At 38.5% G+C, this 21,590-nt stretch overlaps 2 protein-coding genes across 2 annotated transcripts; both read left to right on the top strand.

Annotated features, from left to right (window-relative positions):
- Window positions 1–451: 451 nt before the first annotated feature.
- Window positions 452–1,240, top strand: LOC145095882 (uncharacterized). Its single transcript, XM_079033696.1, has one exon. It carries the CDS (start codon window positions 452–454, stop codon window positions 1,238–1,240), a length of 789 nt encoding a protein of 262 aa, XP_078889822.1.
- Window positions 1,241–15,557: 14,317 nt separating this feature from the next.
- Window positions 15,558–17,638, top strand: LOC145094747 (putative prolyl 4-hydroxylase 6). The gene is made up of 7 exons (XM_079032811.1): window positions 15,558–15,678; window positions 15,761–15,850; window positions 15,924–15,981; window positions 16,087–16,191; window positions 16,285–16,518; window positions 16,794–16,857; window positions 17,158–17,638. Exons 1-7 carry the CDS (start codon window positions 15,587–15,589, stop codon window positions 17,454–17,456), a joined length of 942 nt encoding a protein of 313 aa, XP_078888937.1. The 5' UTR covers window positions 15,558–15,586; the 3' UTR covers window positions 17,457–17,638.
- The last annotated feature ends 3,952 nt before the right edge of the window (window positions 17,639–21,590 follow it).

Consider the following 21,590-nt stretch of genomic DNA (forward strand, 5'->3'; position numbering starts at 1 on the left):
ACTCATCTATGCCGCGAGACGACTCAGGCGATACTTCCAGGCGCACCAAATCGAGGTACTCACGAGCTACCCCATTAAAAATATCTTGCTCAAGCCAGAGACGTCAGGGCGACCGGCCAAGTGGGCAATTGAGTTGGAGGAACACGACATAAACTACCGCCCAAGAACGAGTATCAAGTGGCAGGCACTAGCCGACTTCTTACTGGAAATCCCATATGGAGGGAGCCCGGCAAAGGAGAAGGTGTGGGTAGTTGGAGAGGCCCCGACGGAGTAGGGTTCATGGACCCTGTATACAGATGGAGCATTCAGCAGGGAAGGCTCGGGGGCGGGACTAATCTTAACAAACCCAGAAGGAGAGGAGGTAACCTATGCCCTCCGTTTCGACTTCCACACATCGAACAACGAAGCGGAGTACGATGCACTTCTTGTAGGGTTACGGTTAGCTAAACAGATGAGTGTGAAAGCTGTAACAGCCTTAACCGACTCGAGGTTAGCAGCAAACCAAGTCAATGGTAGTTTCGAGGTAAGAGACCCAAGAATGGGGAAATATGTAAAGATGATGAAACAGCTAGTAGAGTCGTTCGGCCGGTTTGCGATCAGGCAAATACCTAGAAGCGAAAACAAGAGGGCGGACGCTTTGAGTAAGTTGGCGTCCACATGCTTTAACCATCTATCAAAGAAAGTTTTAGTAGAAGTACTCAGAGAAAGGAGTATAGATGAGCAGCAAGTGAGTATCTTAACCCCCATTGGACCTACATGGATGACACCGTACCAAGAATACCTCCAAAGAGGAGTGTTGCCAGATGGTCATGATGAAGCAAGGAAAATATGTATAAAGGCGCCCTCATACACGTTGGTAAATGGAGAACTGTACAAGAAAGGGTTCACGTCTCCATGGTTAAAATGTGTGGATCAAGCCAAGGGGATAGAGATATTGCAGGAGGCACACTCGGGACAAGTGGGCGCACATGAAGGGGCGAGAGCTTTGACGGGCAAAGTGTTACGAATGTGGATATATTGGCCGACGATACAGCGGGACACAACAGAAATAACCAAGAAATGTGGGGAATGCCAGTCTTATGCCCCAGTCCAGGTTAACCCCTCGGCCCCGTTAAGCAACATATCTAGCCCATGGCCTTTCTACCAGTGGGGTATAGACATAGTGGGCTTGTTCCCAGAAGCGCCGGGAAAATTAAAGTACATGGTAGTCGCTGTGGATTACTTCACAAAATGGATCTAAGCTGAACCTCTGGCGTGCATATCCGGGAGGCACGTGATAAAATTCGTATGGAAAAACATCATGACAAGATTCGGAACACCTAAGATTCTCATCAGCAACAATGGCTTGCAATTTGCTGAGAACCCGTTCAGAGATTGGTGCACTGCCAAAGGGATAAGCCAACGCTTCACATCGGTGGCACATCCTCAGGCGAACGGCCAAACGGAGGTGTCCAACCGAACCATTGTCAATGGGATTAAGAAGAGGTTGGTCAAAGCAAAGGGGAATTGGGCAGAAGAGATACCAACGGTGCTGTGGTCATACAGAACTACGCCACAGAAAAGCACAAAGGAAACCCCTTTCAGTTTGACGTATGGGACCGAAGCCATGCTTCCCATGGAAATAGCAGTAAACACATTGAGAGTAGCCAACAAGGATGAGGAAAGCAATATGAAAGACCTAAGGATAAATCTATATGTCCTAGAGGAGAAACGCGAAGAATTGAGCGTACGCCAAGCCACGTACAAGCAAGTAACAGAGAGATATTACAACCAAAGGGTGAAGGAGAAGGCTTTCAAAGTCGGCGAATATGTTTTGAGGAAGAACGAAGAAAGCTGAGCCCAACCTCAAGGAAAGTTGGGTCCAACATGGGAAGGCCCATACAGAGTTACGGAGGCAAGTAGGAGCGGTGCATACACGCTAGAGACGATGGAAGGAAGGCCCATTCCAAGAACGTGGAATGCTAGAAACTTAAAGAAATATTTCTTCTAAGACAGGGGAAGAAGAAAAGGAGATAGCGTAACTAGTGGGCATCCCGTTGAGCGTATTGTACCCCAAAATGCTTAGAGAATATTTGTTCATGCTAAGAGACATGAGTTTAGTATTTAATGTATTTAAAACTCCATGCTAAGAGACATGAGTTCAATGCTTAGTGTATATATAATCCCATGCTAAGAAATACTAGTTCAATACTTAGCGTATTTACAATTCCATGCTAAGAGACATGAGTTCAATACTTAGTGTATTCAAAATTCCATGCTAAGAGACATGAGCTAAATACTTAGTGTATATATACATACAATCCCATGCTAAGTGACATGAGTCCAATACTTAGCGTATTTAAAAGTGCCATGCTGAGCGTCATGGGTTAAACGCTTAGTGTATTCACAGGACCCACGGCTAAAAATGATAATTACAAGATCTTTACATACTTAGTGTATGAGTGATCACATATGAAACTCAATCGTGGACGTTAGTGCGTCCAATATAGACACTTGGAGCATCAGCGATAACAAGGATAAAACAAAGCACCTGGCGCATCAAGGCGCTGTATGTTCTGAACAAGGCGCAAAAAGCGAGCAAGAGAAACAACACACACAAAAAAAAAGAGCAAAGCAAAACAAGCAGACAAGTTGATAATGCCTAGAACAGGCCAAACATACATCCAAAAAAAGAAAATATTGTTTTAGAAGTCCCAAAACTACAACAAAATACCAAATATTAAACCAACAGGAAAAGGGAAAACTCACGGCTCCAGATCATCCCTACGAACGTTCTTCTCACCCGCCATAGCCTCCACTCCAACACTTTTTCCAGAATTTTCCCCAATCGCGCTACCATCACCCTCTTCACCCACAACCGTTTCGCTAACAGTACCACCACCAGACCCGCGGTCCTTACCATCACCCACAGTACTCTCAGGCGTACCCTCTGAACCACCAAAGGAGCATAAGCCTTCATTCGCTTGTGTGAGAGAATCAACTTTGATTTCCAATGCAGACCTAGCCTCGTCAAGAATGTTCTTTTCGGATGCCAGCAATTCACATCTCTTCTCAGAAGAGAGAAGATCATCCCCAAGATCATTCAGACGGTGCTCCAAGCTTGCCACACGCGATCCACAGGTGGCATGTGTAGCCTCCACCTCGCCCAGGGTGTGGATACGCCGAGAACCCGCAACGAGATAAAACATCTCCTGTGCAGCAGCATAAGCCATATTGGAAGCAAGGGCAAGATTACCCATCGCTTCCATATCCTCAACAGCAGCTTGGGGAAAGGCATGGCGCGAGAATTCCAGAGCGTTGGCACGAACAGACAAACGAGAATCATCATGAAGATTCCAAGATGGCACAAAGACCGTAGGCCCAGAAGCATCGCCACCAGGACCACTATCATTGGAAGCTGTAACTGGCCCAGGAGGGCCGAATTCTTTCGTCGGGGAAAGCTTGGAAGGAGCAAACAGAATAGTTGGAGAAGGAATGGAAGAGAAATCCGGAATAACGGGTTGTTCAGTCGCCCTATCGATTCCCTCAAACTGTTGCACGTCAGCATCAGGAATCACAACCACACCGGTGGAGGTGGAACTCACGGGTGCAGAACTCATCGAACACAGCAGGCGGGAAAAGCTGCGCCTAGTATGAACCCTCTTAGCAGCAGGGGGGCGCCGGTAACCGGCCCGCCCATGGTCTGCATAGCTTTTCGCTTCGCCTGCATCCGTTGGACGTCACCAATGATGCTCTCTTTGCTATCTTCACTATCCTCCAGGGAGGAAGAGGGAGCGCCACCCAAGGGCATAACAGAGGAGATAGGGGGAACATGCGACATATCTTCTTTGATCACCGATGAGCTTACTAGAGGAACAGGAGGCGCAACGGTCAGAGCAAGACGGTCCGCCCAGCGAGGAGGGGGAAGACTATCGACCAGGTCTACCTCACGAAACTCCAGTTTACCCTGATAGCGTTTGCGCAGTACCTCATCCATAGACAAAGAAGACTCGGTGCCTGGGGGAAAACAGAGTAGAGATATCAAAAACACAGAAGCAACGAAGAGAAACGAAAAAAGAAAAAGGGGAAGATACTACACTAACCATCAACGACGGAGAAGAACACTGCCATCTTGCCACGTCACCGCCACGAAGGACTCATCCCCACACCGGAAAGAAGTGCCTCAGAGTAATCTTTGGCGGTCACCTGCACACTCTTCAGATAATCGGCGACACCCTGATTATGAGGGAAAAGCTTTGGAATAGTATCAGCGAATGCATTGGCACAATAACGGCCACTTCCAACCAGTCCCTGGTTCACCCATAGCCACTTATCTTGCCAGTTCTTGGGGGTACGACCATCAGGAACCAAGGCATGCCCCCCCCCCCCCCCCCCCGCGCCGAACTGAGAAGGTACATTTATCTCCGATGAGGCAGAATCGAAAGAAGAACTTGAAGACAAAGTAGTCGGGAAGATACCCATTTGCCCTACAGATCATCTCAAAAGAAACCACCTTGTTGACAATGTTAGGGGTCAACATTTGAAGACTACAGCCATCCTTCTGAAAAACTTCCTCCTGAAAGTCTGTCAGGGGAAATTGTATGCCGGCATCCAAGGTTTTCAGGAAAACCCCAATTTTGCCAGGAGGGGGGGAAGAGATGTAAGAACCAGGGTAGGAAATTCCACACCTTCTAAGGAGGATAAGCCATATGTGGTCTCCAGTTGTCGATACTCGGTAGCAGAAGGGACGATTCCAGGAAGGTTAGCCATGGGAGAAAAAGAAGAATGAACACGAAGAGGAAAGGAAGAAAAGAGGAAGCAAAAGAAGTTATACAGATACCTTCTTAAAGAAGGGGAAGAGGCGGGACATTTAAATATCTGACGAAATGATGTAACTGCTAGCAGTCAGGTACAGTCACGTTGCCATTAAAAACGGAGCAGCGGGTAGAGAAAAGCGAACACGCGTCAATCATCTAAGTCCAGAACGCCGTAACTAACGCCGCAACGCTACGACTACTGGACCGGGGGACTTGATGGTGTGCCTAGGGTAGCACAACAGAGTCGCGTCCAAGCCCTAAAGCCGGGCACACCAGCCAGGCTCAGCCCAGCGGGCTCAGCGCCCGCTGGCGCCCCTGGGAGCAAAACGCCCGGGCGGAAGGCTCGCGCCCGCCAAGTGACGCTCCGTGCTCCAAGACAAAAGATACGGTCAGGAGACAAACAGTGGGATCAGAGCATTACCACCAGAGCCAATGAGGGCGCTCTAGCAGTTGAAGGCGCATGACCCTCCAATCAACGCCTCTGATCCTTTCTCCCCAGAAAAGCGATCATGTCTGGTACGGACCAGACAGGGGCGCTAGGTATAAAAGGATGCATTCTCAGGCTAGTGAGGTAAGTTCTCTGGCCATTCTAGAGAATACATACAGAAACCCTAAATCATCCTCTAACTTAACCATCAGAGCGTTCTTCCGGGAGCTCCTCCCGGAAAGCGGCTGACGACCTTTGTTCTCTGTGATCTTGCAGTAGCAATCAGGCAATCAGGAAGAACCTAACCGAAGCACAAGCAAGGTCAAATGAGGAACGAGGTTCCATTAATTAGTTTAACCAATTGGTCACTGTTTGAATTAATTTGTTTTCTAAGGATTAGTAATTCTGAACATGAATCTATCACATTAATCGGTAGCCAATAACAAAATAATCCATTGCGCTTGCCATAAAATCAACCATAGAAACAAGTGAGTCGAACCTGAACATAAGTCTCTTTTATTATTGAATCTAATTACTTCTTATTTGCGTTAGTTGTTAGTAATCTTAGGTTGAGTGTTAGTTAATTGTTTAAGTTTCTAGTCTTGCAAAACTAGAGAAAACCCTTCTTTTTATTGCTTGTTTTTATTTAGATAATTCTAGTAGTTAGTGTAATTGTTACCGTTCCTTGTGTTCGATAACCTGCTTGCTTGAACTATATTGCTAAACGATAGGTACACTGCCTTTCGTGTGTTTATTTGTGTTTGAAGTAGTAAGATTAAAAGCTAGTGCATTTTACACACATCAGAATGAATAAAAAGCAAGGAGAGCTTCTACCCTAATTGCTAAGTTGTGTGTGTTGGGACGTAGAGGTCCCGAGTTTGAAACCCCCCCCCCCACGCACAAACACATTCCTTTACTTCTGAAAACCTGTTTTTTTTAAGTGTATATAACTGGGCTGACGTGGCATGCCACATCAGTTGCTATGCAACATCCCTTTCCAACTTGGCATGCTACATAGGCGGATGACCGGCTGAATAAGTAAAAAAGGACTAAACTAAATAATTTCCCAATGTTTGGGTTTTTTTTATTCAAAAAAGGACTTTTTAAACTTTTCCAAAAATAATGAGACTTTACTGTAGAAAACCTAACAACTAGTGTTATCTTATTATGTTAATTCTCGATGCTAAGAGATGGGTGTTACAACTTGGTATTAAAGTAATAGATTAAACGAATTGGTTAGTAACTTGACACACCTAGATTTAAAATGTGAGTGAGTATGCAAGAGTGACAATGTTATGATCATCGTTAGTGACAATTATATGTTTATTAAATGTAGGAATCCGTGCATATAAGTTGTTATGTTAATATATGTTAAACATTTGGATTAAGATTTATGTGCTATGAATTGATATTATGGGACTACTAAATTCAAAAACTTTAACTTTAAACATAATTGTTCAGATAAGAAATGGGAATGTCTTGTGTCATGTCACTTAAGATTCAAACCCTTTACCTTTTATAGGGGGCTGGTCTCCTCCAAATACCAATGAAGAGGATTCTAATGAAAACAAGAGCCCACAAGTATTTATGGTAGAACCAATGAAGAAACTTCATGATAATATGCAATGAAAAAAATACTTATGATATGCACCAAATATGGGGATGAACTTTTGGGCGATCAACCCCAAAATACATCAAAAAACGCTACAAGGAGTAAATCTACTGATATTATCACCCAACCATTAAGTTGTTATAGAGAAAGACCTTATCCAATTTCAAATAAAATATGCATGTTAAAATACTTATTTACATGTTGCCTAAACGAATATGATCATCATCACTATGAATTGGATATGAGAAACTGAACAAGTACTTGAAGTTAGTGAAGGCAATGAAAATCAAAATGTGGGGTTTGCGTCCCAACTTCTTAAAGTTGAAGCATTTTTTGTGGAAATTTGTATATAATACTATTGGGAAAGAAAGAATACCAAGTTGGAGTTTAGATGAGTTTTTGGGAAGATTGAAAACTAAATTGTGTGCTAGCTGAAAATATCAAAAAGATTGTAGAAGATTTTTTTTACCTTCATAAAGAAAGCACGTTGGTTGATGAAGAAACAAAAAGATTCATGGATATTGGTTTGTTTTTGGAATATATGTTCCCCTAAAAAGGGAAAGGATTAGTTAAGGAAGGATTAGTTGACATGCAATTAGAATATTAGCAAAAATATTAAGTTAAGGTTAAACGTTCCATTACACTTGATGATGCTATTATTGACACTCATGATATGGAAGACATGATAAAGAAGAGGGCCAATGGAAGATAAGTAATTGGAAAATGACATTGTAGTGGATTGTCCAGGTTTATAAAAAAAGTTGTTACTCTTCAAGCAACAAGAAACCAAGTCAAAGTCAAGATTGTTCAGGTTCAAGTCATTCTTGAGACATTGGTGTAATTTAGGAGTAGATGAGGATGCGTTAGTTAAGCGTTCAAAAAATATTTTCCCTATGGAAAGGAGGGGAACAAAGTTTCTGATTTTCAATAGAAATAAATCAAGGACATAGAATGTTACCCGTACACCATCGTTTTACTCCTACCAAAATGCACGAGTTAATGTCTCAATTACAAGAAATACTTTACAATAGCTTAATTAGGCCTTGTTCCTCGCCTTAGGGAGTGATTGTGTTATTTATAATGAATATATATGGTTTTATGTACATATGTATAGTTTGCAGAGAATTGAAGAAAATCACTATCACGAACTATTACTATTACCATAAAATATTGATGATCTTTTCGACTATTAAGGAGTTGATTATTTATCCAATGATGAAAATAAAGTGTTCATAACTAGTTACATAATTATGAGTTCCTTTTGATACCATTCGATCTCACAAACACACAAATTGTTTATATGGACTTAATGAATCGCATATGCAGGACCGTTCTCGATAAATCAAGTATTGCATTCACAGATAAAATATTCATTTATTTTTATAGCGAAAAAGGAACATGAGTAACATTTTTTTTAAGGATTTCTTACAAGTCTTAAAGAAGGAGCAACTTTTTGCCAAGTTTTCAAAATATGATTTTTGGTGCGATAAGTCCAATTTTTGGGATACATAGTCTATTATGATGACATTAATATGGACCCCTTAAAAATTCAAGTGATGCTAAAATAGGAGCCTCTAAAGAATCCAACATGAAGTGAAAATTTTCCACGAAGTATTTGGATATTATAAAAGACTTATCTAAGATTTATTACATATAGTCGAGTCAATTACATCATTGAAAAACGAATTTGTGAAATTTATATGGGACCATAATAAAGAATAAGAATTTTTTATCTTAAAACAAAACTCTATGAAGCACCCATCCGTTCCTTGTCTGAGGTAATGGATGATGTTGTGTATATTGACATGTCAAACATGAGCCTTGGTTATGTTCTTGTGCAAAAGATAAAATAAATGTCTATACATCCAAGTGACTTAAAGATGCATATACAAAATACAAGGGTAATGATTTAGAGCTTATAGGTATTGTTTTTGCTTTGAAGATATAGATGCACTACCTTTATAGTATGAAGTGTAAACTCTACAGAGATCATAAAATACTACAACATGTATTTGCACGAGAAAGACTTGAATATGAGGCAAAAATATGAGATAATTCACCATGTTGGAAAAGTAATGTTGTAGCTAACGCCTTGAGCCAAAAAATACAAGAAAATCTAATTAAAGGAAGGTCAATATGAATTGGATGCATAAATTGGTGCATTGAAGAGTGATGCGATCAAGATAAAAAAATGTAACATCCTAAAATTTAAGAATAGGCTCTTAAATTAATAAATTAAACAAATAAAAGATGATTTAATTAATTAAATCATTATGTAATAATCATATCATTATTTGATATAAAGTTTAGAAAGTTAGAAGTGAAAATAATAACATTTCAAAAGTTAAAGGGGAAAAAGTGTCAAGTTGGCAAAGTGAGTTGATCAAAGGGTTGACTAAATGAGTGGATGTGACTATTGTAACACACCATTTTCTCCTTATAGTATAAACCACCACTTACGAAGATAATTTTTTTTGATGAAAAGACTATTTAGGGATAAATAGCCTTGATAAAACTCATAGTAATCGAAAAAGCAAACTCGTCCATATAAAGAATGCCCAAATCTGACTTCGTAGGAGGAAGTTATCATTTTTAGAAGTTTCAGCACAACAATGTGTGACATAGAAACCAAAATTAAGATTGGTTGATTGTTAGGATTAACAATATAAACGAGAGTTGAAGTTCGTCAATACCTATTCGTAATATAAAAACAGTCGAGAATGGATATCGCTAGAGAGAGTTATGATTTTTATACGGACTTTAACAGTCCAAGCCTATAAAAACACAACTTTAAAAATAAAGTGAGAATTAGCCGATGTATATAAAGAACGTCGATAGCTACGTATGAATATAAAGAATGTCGAAAACGGAGCTCGTATGAAGACGTTACGGAATTTACAAAATCTACATTTTGCACGACGTGCGCTTATAAAAGTTGGCAACACGAACCACAAAGAGCTTGACACGTGACAATATTTCGTAGGCGACGTCAACAGAAGTGAGCGACATGCACCTTTATAGGCACAATATGCATCTCAGAAAAATAACAACCCATACCCTCTTTTTTCTATCACAATTCTTTAAACTCACTCTCTCTCTCTCTCTCTCTCTCTCTCTCTCTGAATCGATTATCCTATCGAGTTCAGTTTTCCTTTAGATTTTAGAAATAGTTAGTGGAGCCCTAAGTTGTTGAAGAGATAGAAGTTTTCGAGTCAAAGTTCTACTCGCGACTTTTCTAGTTTTCACTAGAAACTCTCTGTAAGTTAGACTACACTTACTCTGCTCTAAGTGTAATTTATGTTATTCATAGTTGTTGTTATGAATATATAAATAAGATTTATTAGTAATTCCAGTTATAATGCTAATTGATCTACTTACGAGAGAGGTGTCTAGAATGGTCATGTTGGCTTGGTTGTTGGTTTTCAGAAAGGCTATATGTCGAAATGGTCATACCTCCCAATTGTTCGGCCTAGTTAATCCTTATTTGATAGAACTCTCGTTATTAATTGGGATTAGTGAAAGATCTTGCTTTCATTACCAGATTGTCATAGGGATTGATAAGTTATAGTATTATAGGTCAATACTTGTTAGGCGCATTACCCGCCAGTTGGATCGCCAGTAGAATCACCCGGATAGTTGTCGATCGCCAGAGTAACTATATGGTTGAGTTATCTCACTATACAATGTATTACAATACATGTCCATGTATGTTAGTATAGAGAACTAGTAGAGTATAGATGATAGAATAGTCTTTATGTGCTTAAGTGTAAACTGGTAGAGTAGAAATTATAAATGTGTCAGTAGAATCTAGAGTGCAGTCTCTATGTGCGTAATTGTCATAATTTAGTTAGGGGTAATGGTGGAACGACAAAAGTATGGGAGCCTATAGACCCACGCATATTTAGTTAGGGTTGATGGCGAAACGACCAAATTATAGGAGCCTATAGGCCCGTGTAGATTTAATTAGGGTTGATAGAGGAACGACCAAAGTACGGGAGCTTATAAAACCGTGTAGATTTAGTTAGGGTTGATGATAGAATGACCAAAGTACGGGAGCCTATAGACCCATCTAGGTTTAGTTAGGTTTGATGGTGGAACAACAAAAGTACGGGAGCCATTGTTCATATACATGTATATGTATTGTGGTAGATGGTATTTTGGGGAACTCACTAAGCTTCGTGCTTACCCAGTTGAAAATAAATGTTTTCCAGGTACTTCATTGACTCTTGAGAAAGGCAAGGTTCGACTGTACATACATGCATTCACAACATGTTCCCGCATAATGTAATTATACTATGATATATAATTTAATAAATAAAAAAGAAAATTTTGGATTGAAAACCGAGACGTTACAACTACCAAATTTATAATGGATGAGGAAGGACTTATTATGTCAAAACTTAAGTTAAAAACACAAATATTGAGGTTATATGGGTTTTCGACAAAACAAGTAATATTGAGGGACTAAATGTGAAAATGTTGGCGAAATAAGATGCATCCATTTCCCCTCATTAATCAAAAACTTGGAGAGGAATCTCATGGTGATTTTTTGCATCTAAGGATTGATCCAAGACAAGATTTGAGCAATCAAGCAAAGGAAAGAAGAATCAAAAGCTTGCTAGGTATAATCTATTCTCCCTTAGCTTTAAATTTCGAATTCAAGGTTTGGGGAAAAACTCCAATGTCGATTTGGCTTAAAATTATGATTAGGGTCTGGTTTTCTAACCTCCTATTGAGTGGTTCTCATGGTTCTAACTTCAATCCAATCATCACATTGATGGATTTAATGATTTTGGTAAAATATCCATGAACCTTAGAAACCCCAAATTGGGGATATTTCAATTGATGATGATATTGGATTGTATTCTCTGGCCTAGATGATATTTGATAGCAACAAATCCAATTGGAATGCTCAAGTTCATCCATGATGGTAGAATTTTACATAAACATGAATTTTAGGTGGCTTTGGGAGAAATTGTGATAAAAAAAACAAAACCCTACTTATAGTTGAGAATATTTTTAGTAAAGGAAGTTCATAATCATGAATGGATACTATTTTAATGATATGAATGCAAAAAAATGAAGACTTGGATGATCTTTAGTTGAATTTATGGAATATTTGGCCATAAAGGTATTTTGGGAAGTCTACGGATAACTACATGATGATTGACATACTAGAAGTGAATGACATTCATGAATATGAATTACCACTCTAGAGAGGATATTAGAACATAAACATGAAGGGATGCTAGTGAAGGTCTAACTCTAGTGATTGTTTTGGCCCAAATGGCAATTTGGGGAACATGGAATGGAATTGAGGATTACATAGTTAGTTTATGTACTTATAATGAGATTGATGGTGGTTTTATATGCTTAACAACTTTCACATTGGTACTCAATGAATTAGGAACAAACTATGTGAGAATTAGAATGTGCAATTAGAAACTAGACTATCTAAAACTTCATTTAAAGCTTAAGGGTCATCATATACTTCAAGGCTTTAAGAGAAATCTACAAAAAAAAGTCCTAACTTTCAGGAAAAGTTAAAAAAAGTCCTAAAAATTTTTTTTGAACAGAAAAGTCTCATTATTTTAAGAAAATCACATAATCTATCATTTGTTGTTCAAATATAAAAAATGACTTTCTTGTTAATTTTGGCAAAATGTTAAATAATCGGGACTTTTCTGTTAAAAAAAATTTTAGGATTTTATTATAATATTTCCTAAAATAATGAGATTTTTCTGTATTAATCTCAACGTTCTAATGAGCACTTAATGAATAAAGTGAAGTGTTTTAGCATGATAAAATACCTTCTAATCATGTGTGAGAAACTATACAGATGGTACAAAGTGAATTGGAAAGGGCCTTCAAGAACTATACATAGTAGGATGTAAAAAGAAGAAAAAAGGTGTGCAACACCATTCAGTCGGGTTGAGTAGATTTGGCTATTAGTAAATTTAAAGATTTCTAACTTCTTCGTTAAGATTCTATTTGACCTGATTCCAATTGTGTTAGTTAGAAATGGTTGAAAAATGATGTTGAGAAGAGTTTATAGTTTTTATAACCCGCAAGGTTATTTTGGTCATTTTGTTGATCTTCACCTACATTATATAGGTGGTGTATAAGGAGTGTTTACCCGTTGATTTGAGCTGGAAAGGAGTAACAATCTACATTGGTGGCCTAGGTGAGTATGTGTTGGCGTTTTCCCACTTTGAGGTACATGGCAAAATGATTTTATGATAATGAAATATCAATGCTTTAATATACGAAATGTTTTGAAATGAATGTCTTAAATACTTTTGAAATGAACGTTTTGAAAGAATGTCTTAAAAGGAAAGAATGTTTTAAAAACAAAGAATGTTTTGAAAGAACGAATGTTTTGTTAACATGTTTGAAATATTTTTGAAATATAGATGTTTACCTTTAAAATGAGTATTTTGATACTAACGCATGAAATGTGTAAATTATGGAAAGTAATGATAAGAAACGAAAAGTAATGACAAGGATATATTGCTCGAGCAATGATGTCCCCGTAACGTGATATAGAGGAATCTATTGGGGGTGACGCTTCCCTTTCGCGAGATAGATGTCCTAACGGAATGATGGATTGGTGGACTAATTTTGTTCTTTCTACATTGGTATAGACTTTGGGGTATTGCTAGACCATAAGTTTAAAAATGGCAACGGTTCAACATTAGAGTTAGTCCTTAATGAAAAATTTGAAAAGAAATGTCTTTTGAATATGTTATGACTAATGAAATATTTTGATATGGAACGGAATGTGGAAAAATGTCTATTTGAATTATGTTTTGCAAATATGAAATGTTTTGATGATAATGTGATAAATGTTACCCGCATAGCTCACATGACATTTTTGTCTTACGTTTCTCTTTTAATTAATATCATATATCCCAAGTTATATACAAGGATAGAGTGTTGATCGATAGAAGCTAGATTATGTGTTGTCATGATAGATGGAGTGAAATTTGTTGAGTTCCTTAATATTGGTATCGATGTAATTTGTATCTGCTTGTTATGGTTGTATTGATGTTTAATGGTAACACACAATGATTTAAATGTAAATATTTTGTGGGACCGAGTTTTGTTAAATGCGAGTAAATTTCCAAAAAGATTTTATAACCATAATTTTTAAAAAAGTTTGAAAAAAATTAAGGTGTTACAAAAAAGATGGACATAAACTTTGAATTTGTTGAAAATAGTCGACGGCTAAGATATCCAAAGGCTTAATTTGGATCTCCATTTAAGGACAATCAAAGAGAATTGTGTCCGACAGGGATTCCCCATTCACTTTACAGTTTTGGAAATCTAGGCAAAAAGAATTAGGGACGAAATAAAATTTGACCATCTTATATCATCCTCAAACGGATTGGGAAATTTGAGAACCATCTAAATGGTTGAATACATGCTAATATCTTTGATGATTGACTTTGGTGGCAAGTGGGACGAATATTTACCTTACATGGAAATCTCTTACCATGATAACCACCATTCTAGCATTGATATACCACCGTGTAGTCAACAAGAGAAATCGAGAACCCGGTTGTGTTCGCTTGAACTGGGAGAGAGTATACTCGTGGGCCCAAATATATAGTTAAATTAACAAATGAAAAATAAAGACGATCCAAAAAAATATGAAGTCGGCCCAAGACAGACGAAGAAATCATGCAAGCTTGAAAGGACTATTTGACTTTATGATTAATGACCTTTAATGTAGAAAGTATCACCTTGGAAAAGAGTGAAGGTGTTCGGAAAAGGAGGCGGTGTTCAAACCCATGAAAGCCTTCCACATCAGCATCATGTGGCCCACGTAACACGTATACCCAACGACCTAAGTTAGAACGGGAACCAGTTGGAACCGAATGGAAACCGGTTGCTATTCAATATTATTCATGTGGTTTAGTTGGTATTTTATACATGAATTTTTATATATACGACACGTTAGGAAGAGATTGATGCATCACTTGTATATGAATTCAGATTGCACTATCAATCGCTTTATTTACCCAAATATATCGACATATATGACACAAATGAAGTCTCAAACAATCCCCATGCATGCAAATAGAAGTTGCATGTAAATGAATTACAATGTTACAAAACACCCCCTGCATGTAAACAAAAGTATCAAACAAACCCTTTTTATATTTTATGTGCCAAAATCAGCCCCGGTTTTCAGTTTTAAACCCGAAACCGGTTCAAAATCAAAGATTTTCAATCCTGAACGGTTCCAAAACCAAATTATCCACTTCTGTACCTAGAACCGTACCGGAACCAACTCCTTTGTAACCAAACACACCCCTCAGCTAACTATAAAACTAGACTATAAATCTATAGCTTTTTAGAATAATCGTTGACTATTCCATTTTCATCTTTTTTCCAAAATACATAAACATGAAAATATTAGTTGCTGATTCGACTTGTGAGAGATTAAAAGACGTTAATTTATTTGACTGTTTCTTTCTTTCTTTCAAGTTTCAGTTTTGGAGCTAAAACTCATGTAAATTCAAAAACAAAGACCGCAACAGAGCGCCCTCTTTGAAGTATTCAAACGTGACCCGACCCGTTTAAAGAGATTCACCATATCTACCATTCTTGATTACCCCAATTGGCTCTTTTCATTTTCAGATCAAAAAGATGGTCGCCAACTTTCCATCCAAAGTATTTCATAAACCCTTCTTTCCCTCTAATAATTCTCGAAAAGGGGTTTTTGAGAGTTATCAAAGACCCCTCATGGATTTTCGAGTCTTCTTGATTCCGTACTTCCTCTGTTCCATCCTGTTCTTCCGCAATTTCTTCATCGAATCTTCAGGATTCCGCAAAATGTGACTCCTCTTATCCAAATTCTCATACTATTAACTTAATTTCACTCTCTAATCGGATTCCAATTCACTTTTGTTTCTTCAGACGTGGGTCGGTTATCAGATTACCAAATGGTGATTCCTATGGTCACCCCTTTGATCCTACTCGGGTCACCCAGATTTCATGGCGTCCAAGGTTTGAATCATCTCTTCATGTTCTTGGTTGTGCGATTGCATGAACATCAGTTTAAAATCTGAAATCTGTTCAGGGCGTTTCTGTATAGAAACTTTTTAACAGATGCAGAGTGCGATCATCTCATTGAATTGGTGCGTAATCATTTCTACTCTCACTCTTTCAAATTCATTCATGATGTGGGAATTTTCTACTATAGAAGTTGATATCGTAACATTCACATGAATTTGGATAATCAGGCGAAGGATAAGCTGGAAGTGTCCAAGGTTGCCGATAATGAATCTGGAGAGAGTGTAGCAAGCGAGATCAGAACTAGTTCAGGCATGTTTCTTAGGAAATCTCAGGTAAACTGATTCACCTTTTAATAATTAAACGTAAATATATGGAAAATTAATGAAGGAATATGAACGATATAATGTTTGATCTTTGATTTGAAGGATAAAATTGTTGCTGGAATTGAATCAAGGATTTCTGCGTGGACATTTCTTCCTGTTGAAAATGGAGAAGCTATGCAAGTATTGCATTATGAATATGGTCAAAAATATGAGCCACATTGGGATTACTTCCATGATAAAGTCAACCAAGTAAAGGGAGGCCACAGGGTTGCCACTGTTCTTATGTATCTTTCTAATGTACGCAAGGGTGGTGAGACTGTCTTTCCAAGGTCAGAGGTATGAGTGTTTTTGGTTTCTATTTAAATTACTTTGTTAAAATTGGGTAGGTTTTTCAAAATATAATGTTGTTAGGAAGAAATGAAAGTAAAATAATAGAATAAAAAAATAAATGAATGTACATTTTATATATTGTTTTAAACCCTTAAAAAAGTTTAGCATAAAATCATACATTACATAATTTCCACCCTCCAAAAGATGATTTCTAGATTTGCAACCCCAAACCACCCAATAGATTTTATACTCTCCGCTACATTTGTTTGCGAACTTTGTAGATAAAAGAATCTCAACCGAAAGCGAATGGAGATTGGTCTGAATGTGCGAAAAGAGGTTATGCTGGTAATTTTTTCTATCCCTTGAAAGTTCTAATAAAAACACATAATTTAAATTTGAAATCAAAACACATTAATTATAATTATATACGTAACACCCCATATTCAAATTTACAAACCAACCCAATAACCTTCAAATCAACTATCCATACAGGACCCACAACCTATTATTACAATACTTCAGACCCACATACTTAGTATTGTTCTCACCCTAACACATTTATCTTTAAAGTTTTGTCTTCATGAATTTAAAACACATTTTGGAAATAGAGGTATTCACATGTTTATAAGAAATGTTAATTTGCAGTGAAACCGGAGAAAGGGGATGCATTGTTGTTCTTTAGTCTTTATCCTAATGCTACAATCGATGTATTAAGCTTACACGGGAGTTGCCCCGTGATAGAAGGCGAGAAATGGTCAGCAACAAAGTGGATCCATGTCAAGAACTTTGACAAGTCTGAGGATAATACGAGTGATGCCTGTACGGATGAACATGAGAACTGCGCCAAGTGGGCGGCTGCTGGCGAATGTAAGACGCATCGTGAATATATGATTGGATCTTCGGAAGGTTCCGGATATTGTAGGAAGAGTTGCAAAGTATGTTAGTAGATAAAATTTCTTGTGTGTTTATCATTGTGTGACAATTTGGGTGTAAAGGGAGTTGGTGTGTGTGATATAAGTTTAAGGGATATGTGAAAATAAATACCCATTTAAATATAGGCTAGTTCTTTTTACCATGTTCCTTTTAGCCTTATAGTGAATAAATACTCATTATGTATTTATTAAAATTTCAGGGTGTTAATTATGTATTTCGGGTTTAGGTAGGTTGAAAATGAGCCGAGTCGAGCCCAATCATAGCCAGATTCAGGTTGGCTCGATTCGAGCGCGGCTCGATTCGAGCGTTATTGTGTTGAGATCAGCTCGAGCTCGTAAAGAATTATAAAAGCTTGGCTCGTTTTTTTGTCTTAACATACCTGAATAAACGTAAGCTTGATTCGAGCTCATTAAAAAGTTCGTTTACTAATACCCTAAATCCCTAATTCCCCAAATATGTTCTTATTTTAATATATAAAAATAATAATAAATTATAGGGTAAATTACACGAATGGTCCATGTGGTTTTAGGTTATTTGGACACTTGGTCCCTATAAAGATTTTTTTTTAACTCAGACCATACCTAATATTTGTTTCCGTTACGTTTTTGGTCAATATGAAAAAGACTAAGTTACCCTTACTGTAACCTTCGAGATTATTGGTATGTTCCTTTTTAACCTTTAATGTAAATTCCTTTCATTTTAAGTCCCTAGCCGAGTACGTTGGGCATACTCTAGTCGAGTGCGTTGGGCATACTCTATGAGTACGTTGGGCGTATTGGCTCATTAGTTGATCATGGATTCGCCCACGTACGTTGGGCGTACATGGGGCGTACGCTAAGCAGGGACAAACCCTAATTTTTAGGGTTTGTGCCCTATTTAAGCAACTTATGTTGCCTTGGTGGTATCTTTTGGTCAGCCTCCACTCCCCCAAACCCTAAGAATGAAACCCTAAGTGCCATTTGTGAGCTTTGAACTTGGAAGTGAGTGTTGGTGGTGTTTTTGGTGATTTGAAGGAAGAAGAACACTTGGAGGTTGTCTTGGTGTGGCTTGAGCTTTTAGATCCAAAAAAATCATCATCTTTGCAAGCTATTTGAGGTATAAAGTTCTCTACTTGATGATTCCTTAAACTAGATCCAATTTAGGGATTCATTTGTGCATTTTTGGGTCCTTAAAGCCATATTTGTGACTATGGTCTACTCCAGAAGCCATGGATGTTAGATCATAGCATCTTTGAGGTCCCTTAACCATAAAAATACAATCTTTATGATTTATATTGGCCCATGCATGTGTTAGGATCCTTAATATGGTTCTTTTTAAGTTTTGGGTCCCATTAAGTCATGCATGGGAATAAAGTTGCCAACTTTACGTGCTAAGTCACCATTTGGATCAGATCTGAGAGTTTGGCTTAGTGACTTAATAGATTAAGTGCTTAATGGTAAAGTTAGGTCAACTACGTTGTACGTTGGGCGTACCCAGCTAGTACGCTGCATGTACTGGCCACCGAGGTAGAACGCGTGGCGTAACACTGAGTACGTCGGGCGTACTCAGCAACCTTGACTTTCGGTTGACTTTTATGGGTTTAGGCCATATTTTGGACTTTTAGGGTTTGGGCCTTATTGGGCCATTGGACTTCTGACTTTGGGTCATTGCTAAGATATGGGCTTTCTTGGATTTAGGTCATGATGGATTTTGGGCCCATTTAGAAAGTTGGGCCATACTGAGTTTTAGGATGCCATTTAGGAGTTTGGGCTTTTTGAGAAAATGGGTTGGGCCTTGGTTTTAGGCCAAGTAGGAAAAGGGTAAAATGGTCTTTTACCATGGATGTTGGTCAAGTAATGTAGATTCTTGAATTCGGGTTGAGATCCAATTATTAATCGGATATTATTTGATGGTGTTAGTGTGGGGATTTTCTGAATCAGCAGACCAATATTTTATCTGAGAGATTCAACAACTTGAGGTGAGTTTCCTTACTGTGTTTGGTGGGTTGAAGGCACCAATGTCGGCCCATGGTTTATTATGATTAGGATGCTAGTTGTCTATGTGACCTTGTATGTATGTTTTCTGATACGTTTACCGGGAGGGGCCTGATGACTATCTTGTATGTTATTTAGCTTTGTGATTCTTGCATGTGTTTATATGTTTATACGTATATCGGGTGGGGTTCGATGATGGGCGGGGCTCATTATGTGTTTGTTATGTATGGTATGTGGTATTTTGGGGAGCTCACTAAGCTTTGTGCTTACGGTTTTCAGTTTATGTTTCAGGTACTTTCGGATCCAAGGGGAATAACCCAGGGTGATCGCATCACACACACCATGATGTTTCGCATTCTACCTTACTCTGATGTATTTGGATGTTTTGATCATACTTGATTTTATTATGGTTTATGGATATGTTTCGAAGGATGGTTTTTATTATAATTAAGAAAATGAAAATTTTCACCTTAATTTTTGGGACGTTGCAAGTTGGTATCAGAGCCTTAGTTTGAGGGATTCAGGCATACTCTCGGGTGTGTCTGAACTCAAACTGAGGGTTTGGTAGATTTTTCAAAAGAAATGTTTTATAAAAGGGTTTGCTAATAAATGAAAAGGGTGTGGTGCATGCAATCGATTGAGCTCAAGTAGGTTTTCCCAAAATACTCATACATGTTTTATGATATGCTTTGATTTGTGAATCTGTGAATCACATGCTAGTTAGGGGCAAGGATATGCTAAGGAATTACATGATAGAATGGTAGGAGAGATGCCTTTATATGCCTACTATATGATCTTGTAGACTTGCATGCTAGAACTGGTCAGTTAGGGATAGGATGATCTATTTAGGTTATGCTTGTTCCGATTTTAGGTTATGCTTGCTCCGATTACTCAATGCTCAAAGGCTGATTGCTTTGTGCTTTTAGGAGTTTCCAATAACTTTAGCTAACTAGTAAGAGAATATACTAAGTTACATATAGTTGAGACTAAAATTTTTTACAAGGTTAGGCTTTAACTCTATTGTGCAACTCTTGTTTGAGTCCAACTATTATAGTGTGAGACCTTTCATTCGAAGAATTATCTGGTGTAGTTGATATGTAATTGTATTCATTAGCTAGTTAGAGGATCTTAGGGGGAGTTCCTTCTACAGCTGATGGTGGGGAGTAGTGTGGTGGTTGCCCTAGGAAAACCTAGGAAGAGATTTAGTGTTGAGAGCCTTGTCTTGTTGAGGATTGTATGTATGGATAAGGAGTGATTTGGAGGATTCACAGTGATCCTTGAGGAAAATATGGATAGATGTGAAAGGCAGTATGGCCCCTTACTACTAGAAACAGAGGATCCGTACTCGAGTCAAGGAGAGTTGCGATGATACCGATAAGCTTGTAGAGTATAAGACTCCTCGATATATATATATATATATATATATATATATATTTGTGTGTGTGCATTTTCTGATGGTTTGAGTGATCTATTTTCAGTATGATGATCCTTCTAGGAAGATCGGATAGTGGTTCTGGTGCTGGTGAGGGTTTAGGTTCGGGTTCTGGAGTCGGACAGTTGGATGATCAGATGCGGGAGTTAATTTCATCTAAGATTACTTGCGGGATACTCGAGCAAACTCCTGTGATCTTTGGTACGATCAAGGAGGGTATCATGGTTGTTTTAGCGGAGCGTTTGATCTCATTATGTTCTGAGACGGTAGCGATGATGAAAGCTCGCACTTTGACTTTCCGTGAGTTTCGGGCATGTGGAGCCCCAAAGTTCTTTGGGAAGAAGGACCCAATCGTAAGCAAACGTTGGTTAGCGGATGTCGCTAATGCCTTCCGCACTAGCAGCTGTATTAATGGGGCAATGGTCAGACTTGCTTCCTGTCTTCTGAAAGATAGAGCTCGAGAGTGGTGGGAGGAGGTAGGACATGCCTTGGGAGGCGAGGCAATTGAGTCCATGACTTGGGAGGATTTTACGACGAGATTTAGGGCCAATTTCGCACCTGTGATTGAGGTCTAGCAGTTGGCGCGAGAGTTTCAGGATCTCCGCCAGACTACTGAGACGGTGGTTGATATCACCACATTGTCCTGCTAGAGGACATTGCTAGTTCCGTAGTATGTGGCGGATTAGGAGATGAAGCAGGATAAATACCATGAGATGTTGAGGAGTGATATCCGACATTTT

This window comes from Lactuca serriola, chromosome 3 (assembly GCF_051521515.1).
Source record: "Lactuca serriola cultivar US96UC23 chromosome 3, Lser_US96UC23_V15, whole genome shotgun sequence".
Lineage (NCBI taxonomy): Eukaryota > Viridiplantae > Streptophyta > Magnoliopsida > Asterales > Asteraceae > Lactuca > Lactuca serriola.

Excerpts from the sequence above, each read along its gene's own strand:
- LOC145095882 (XM_079033696.1), top strand. The coding sequence starts at position 452 with ATGAGTGTGAAAGCTGTAACAGCCTTAACCGACTCGAGGTTAGCAGCA.
- LOC145094747 (XM_079032811.1), top strand. The coding sequence starts at position 15,587 with ATGGATTTTCGAGTCTTCTTGATTCCGTACTTCCTCTGTTCCATCCTG. Across the intron at positions 15,679-15,760 it reads TCTTCAGGATTCCGCAAAAT|ACGTGGGTCGGTTATCAGAT; the intron begins GTGACTCCTCTT and ends TTGTTTCTTCAG. Across the intron at positions 16,519-16,793 it reads CTGTCTTTCCAAGGTCAGAG|ATAAAAGAATCTCAACCGAA; the intron begins GTATGAGTGTTT and ends CGAACTTTGTAG.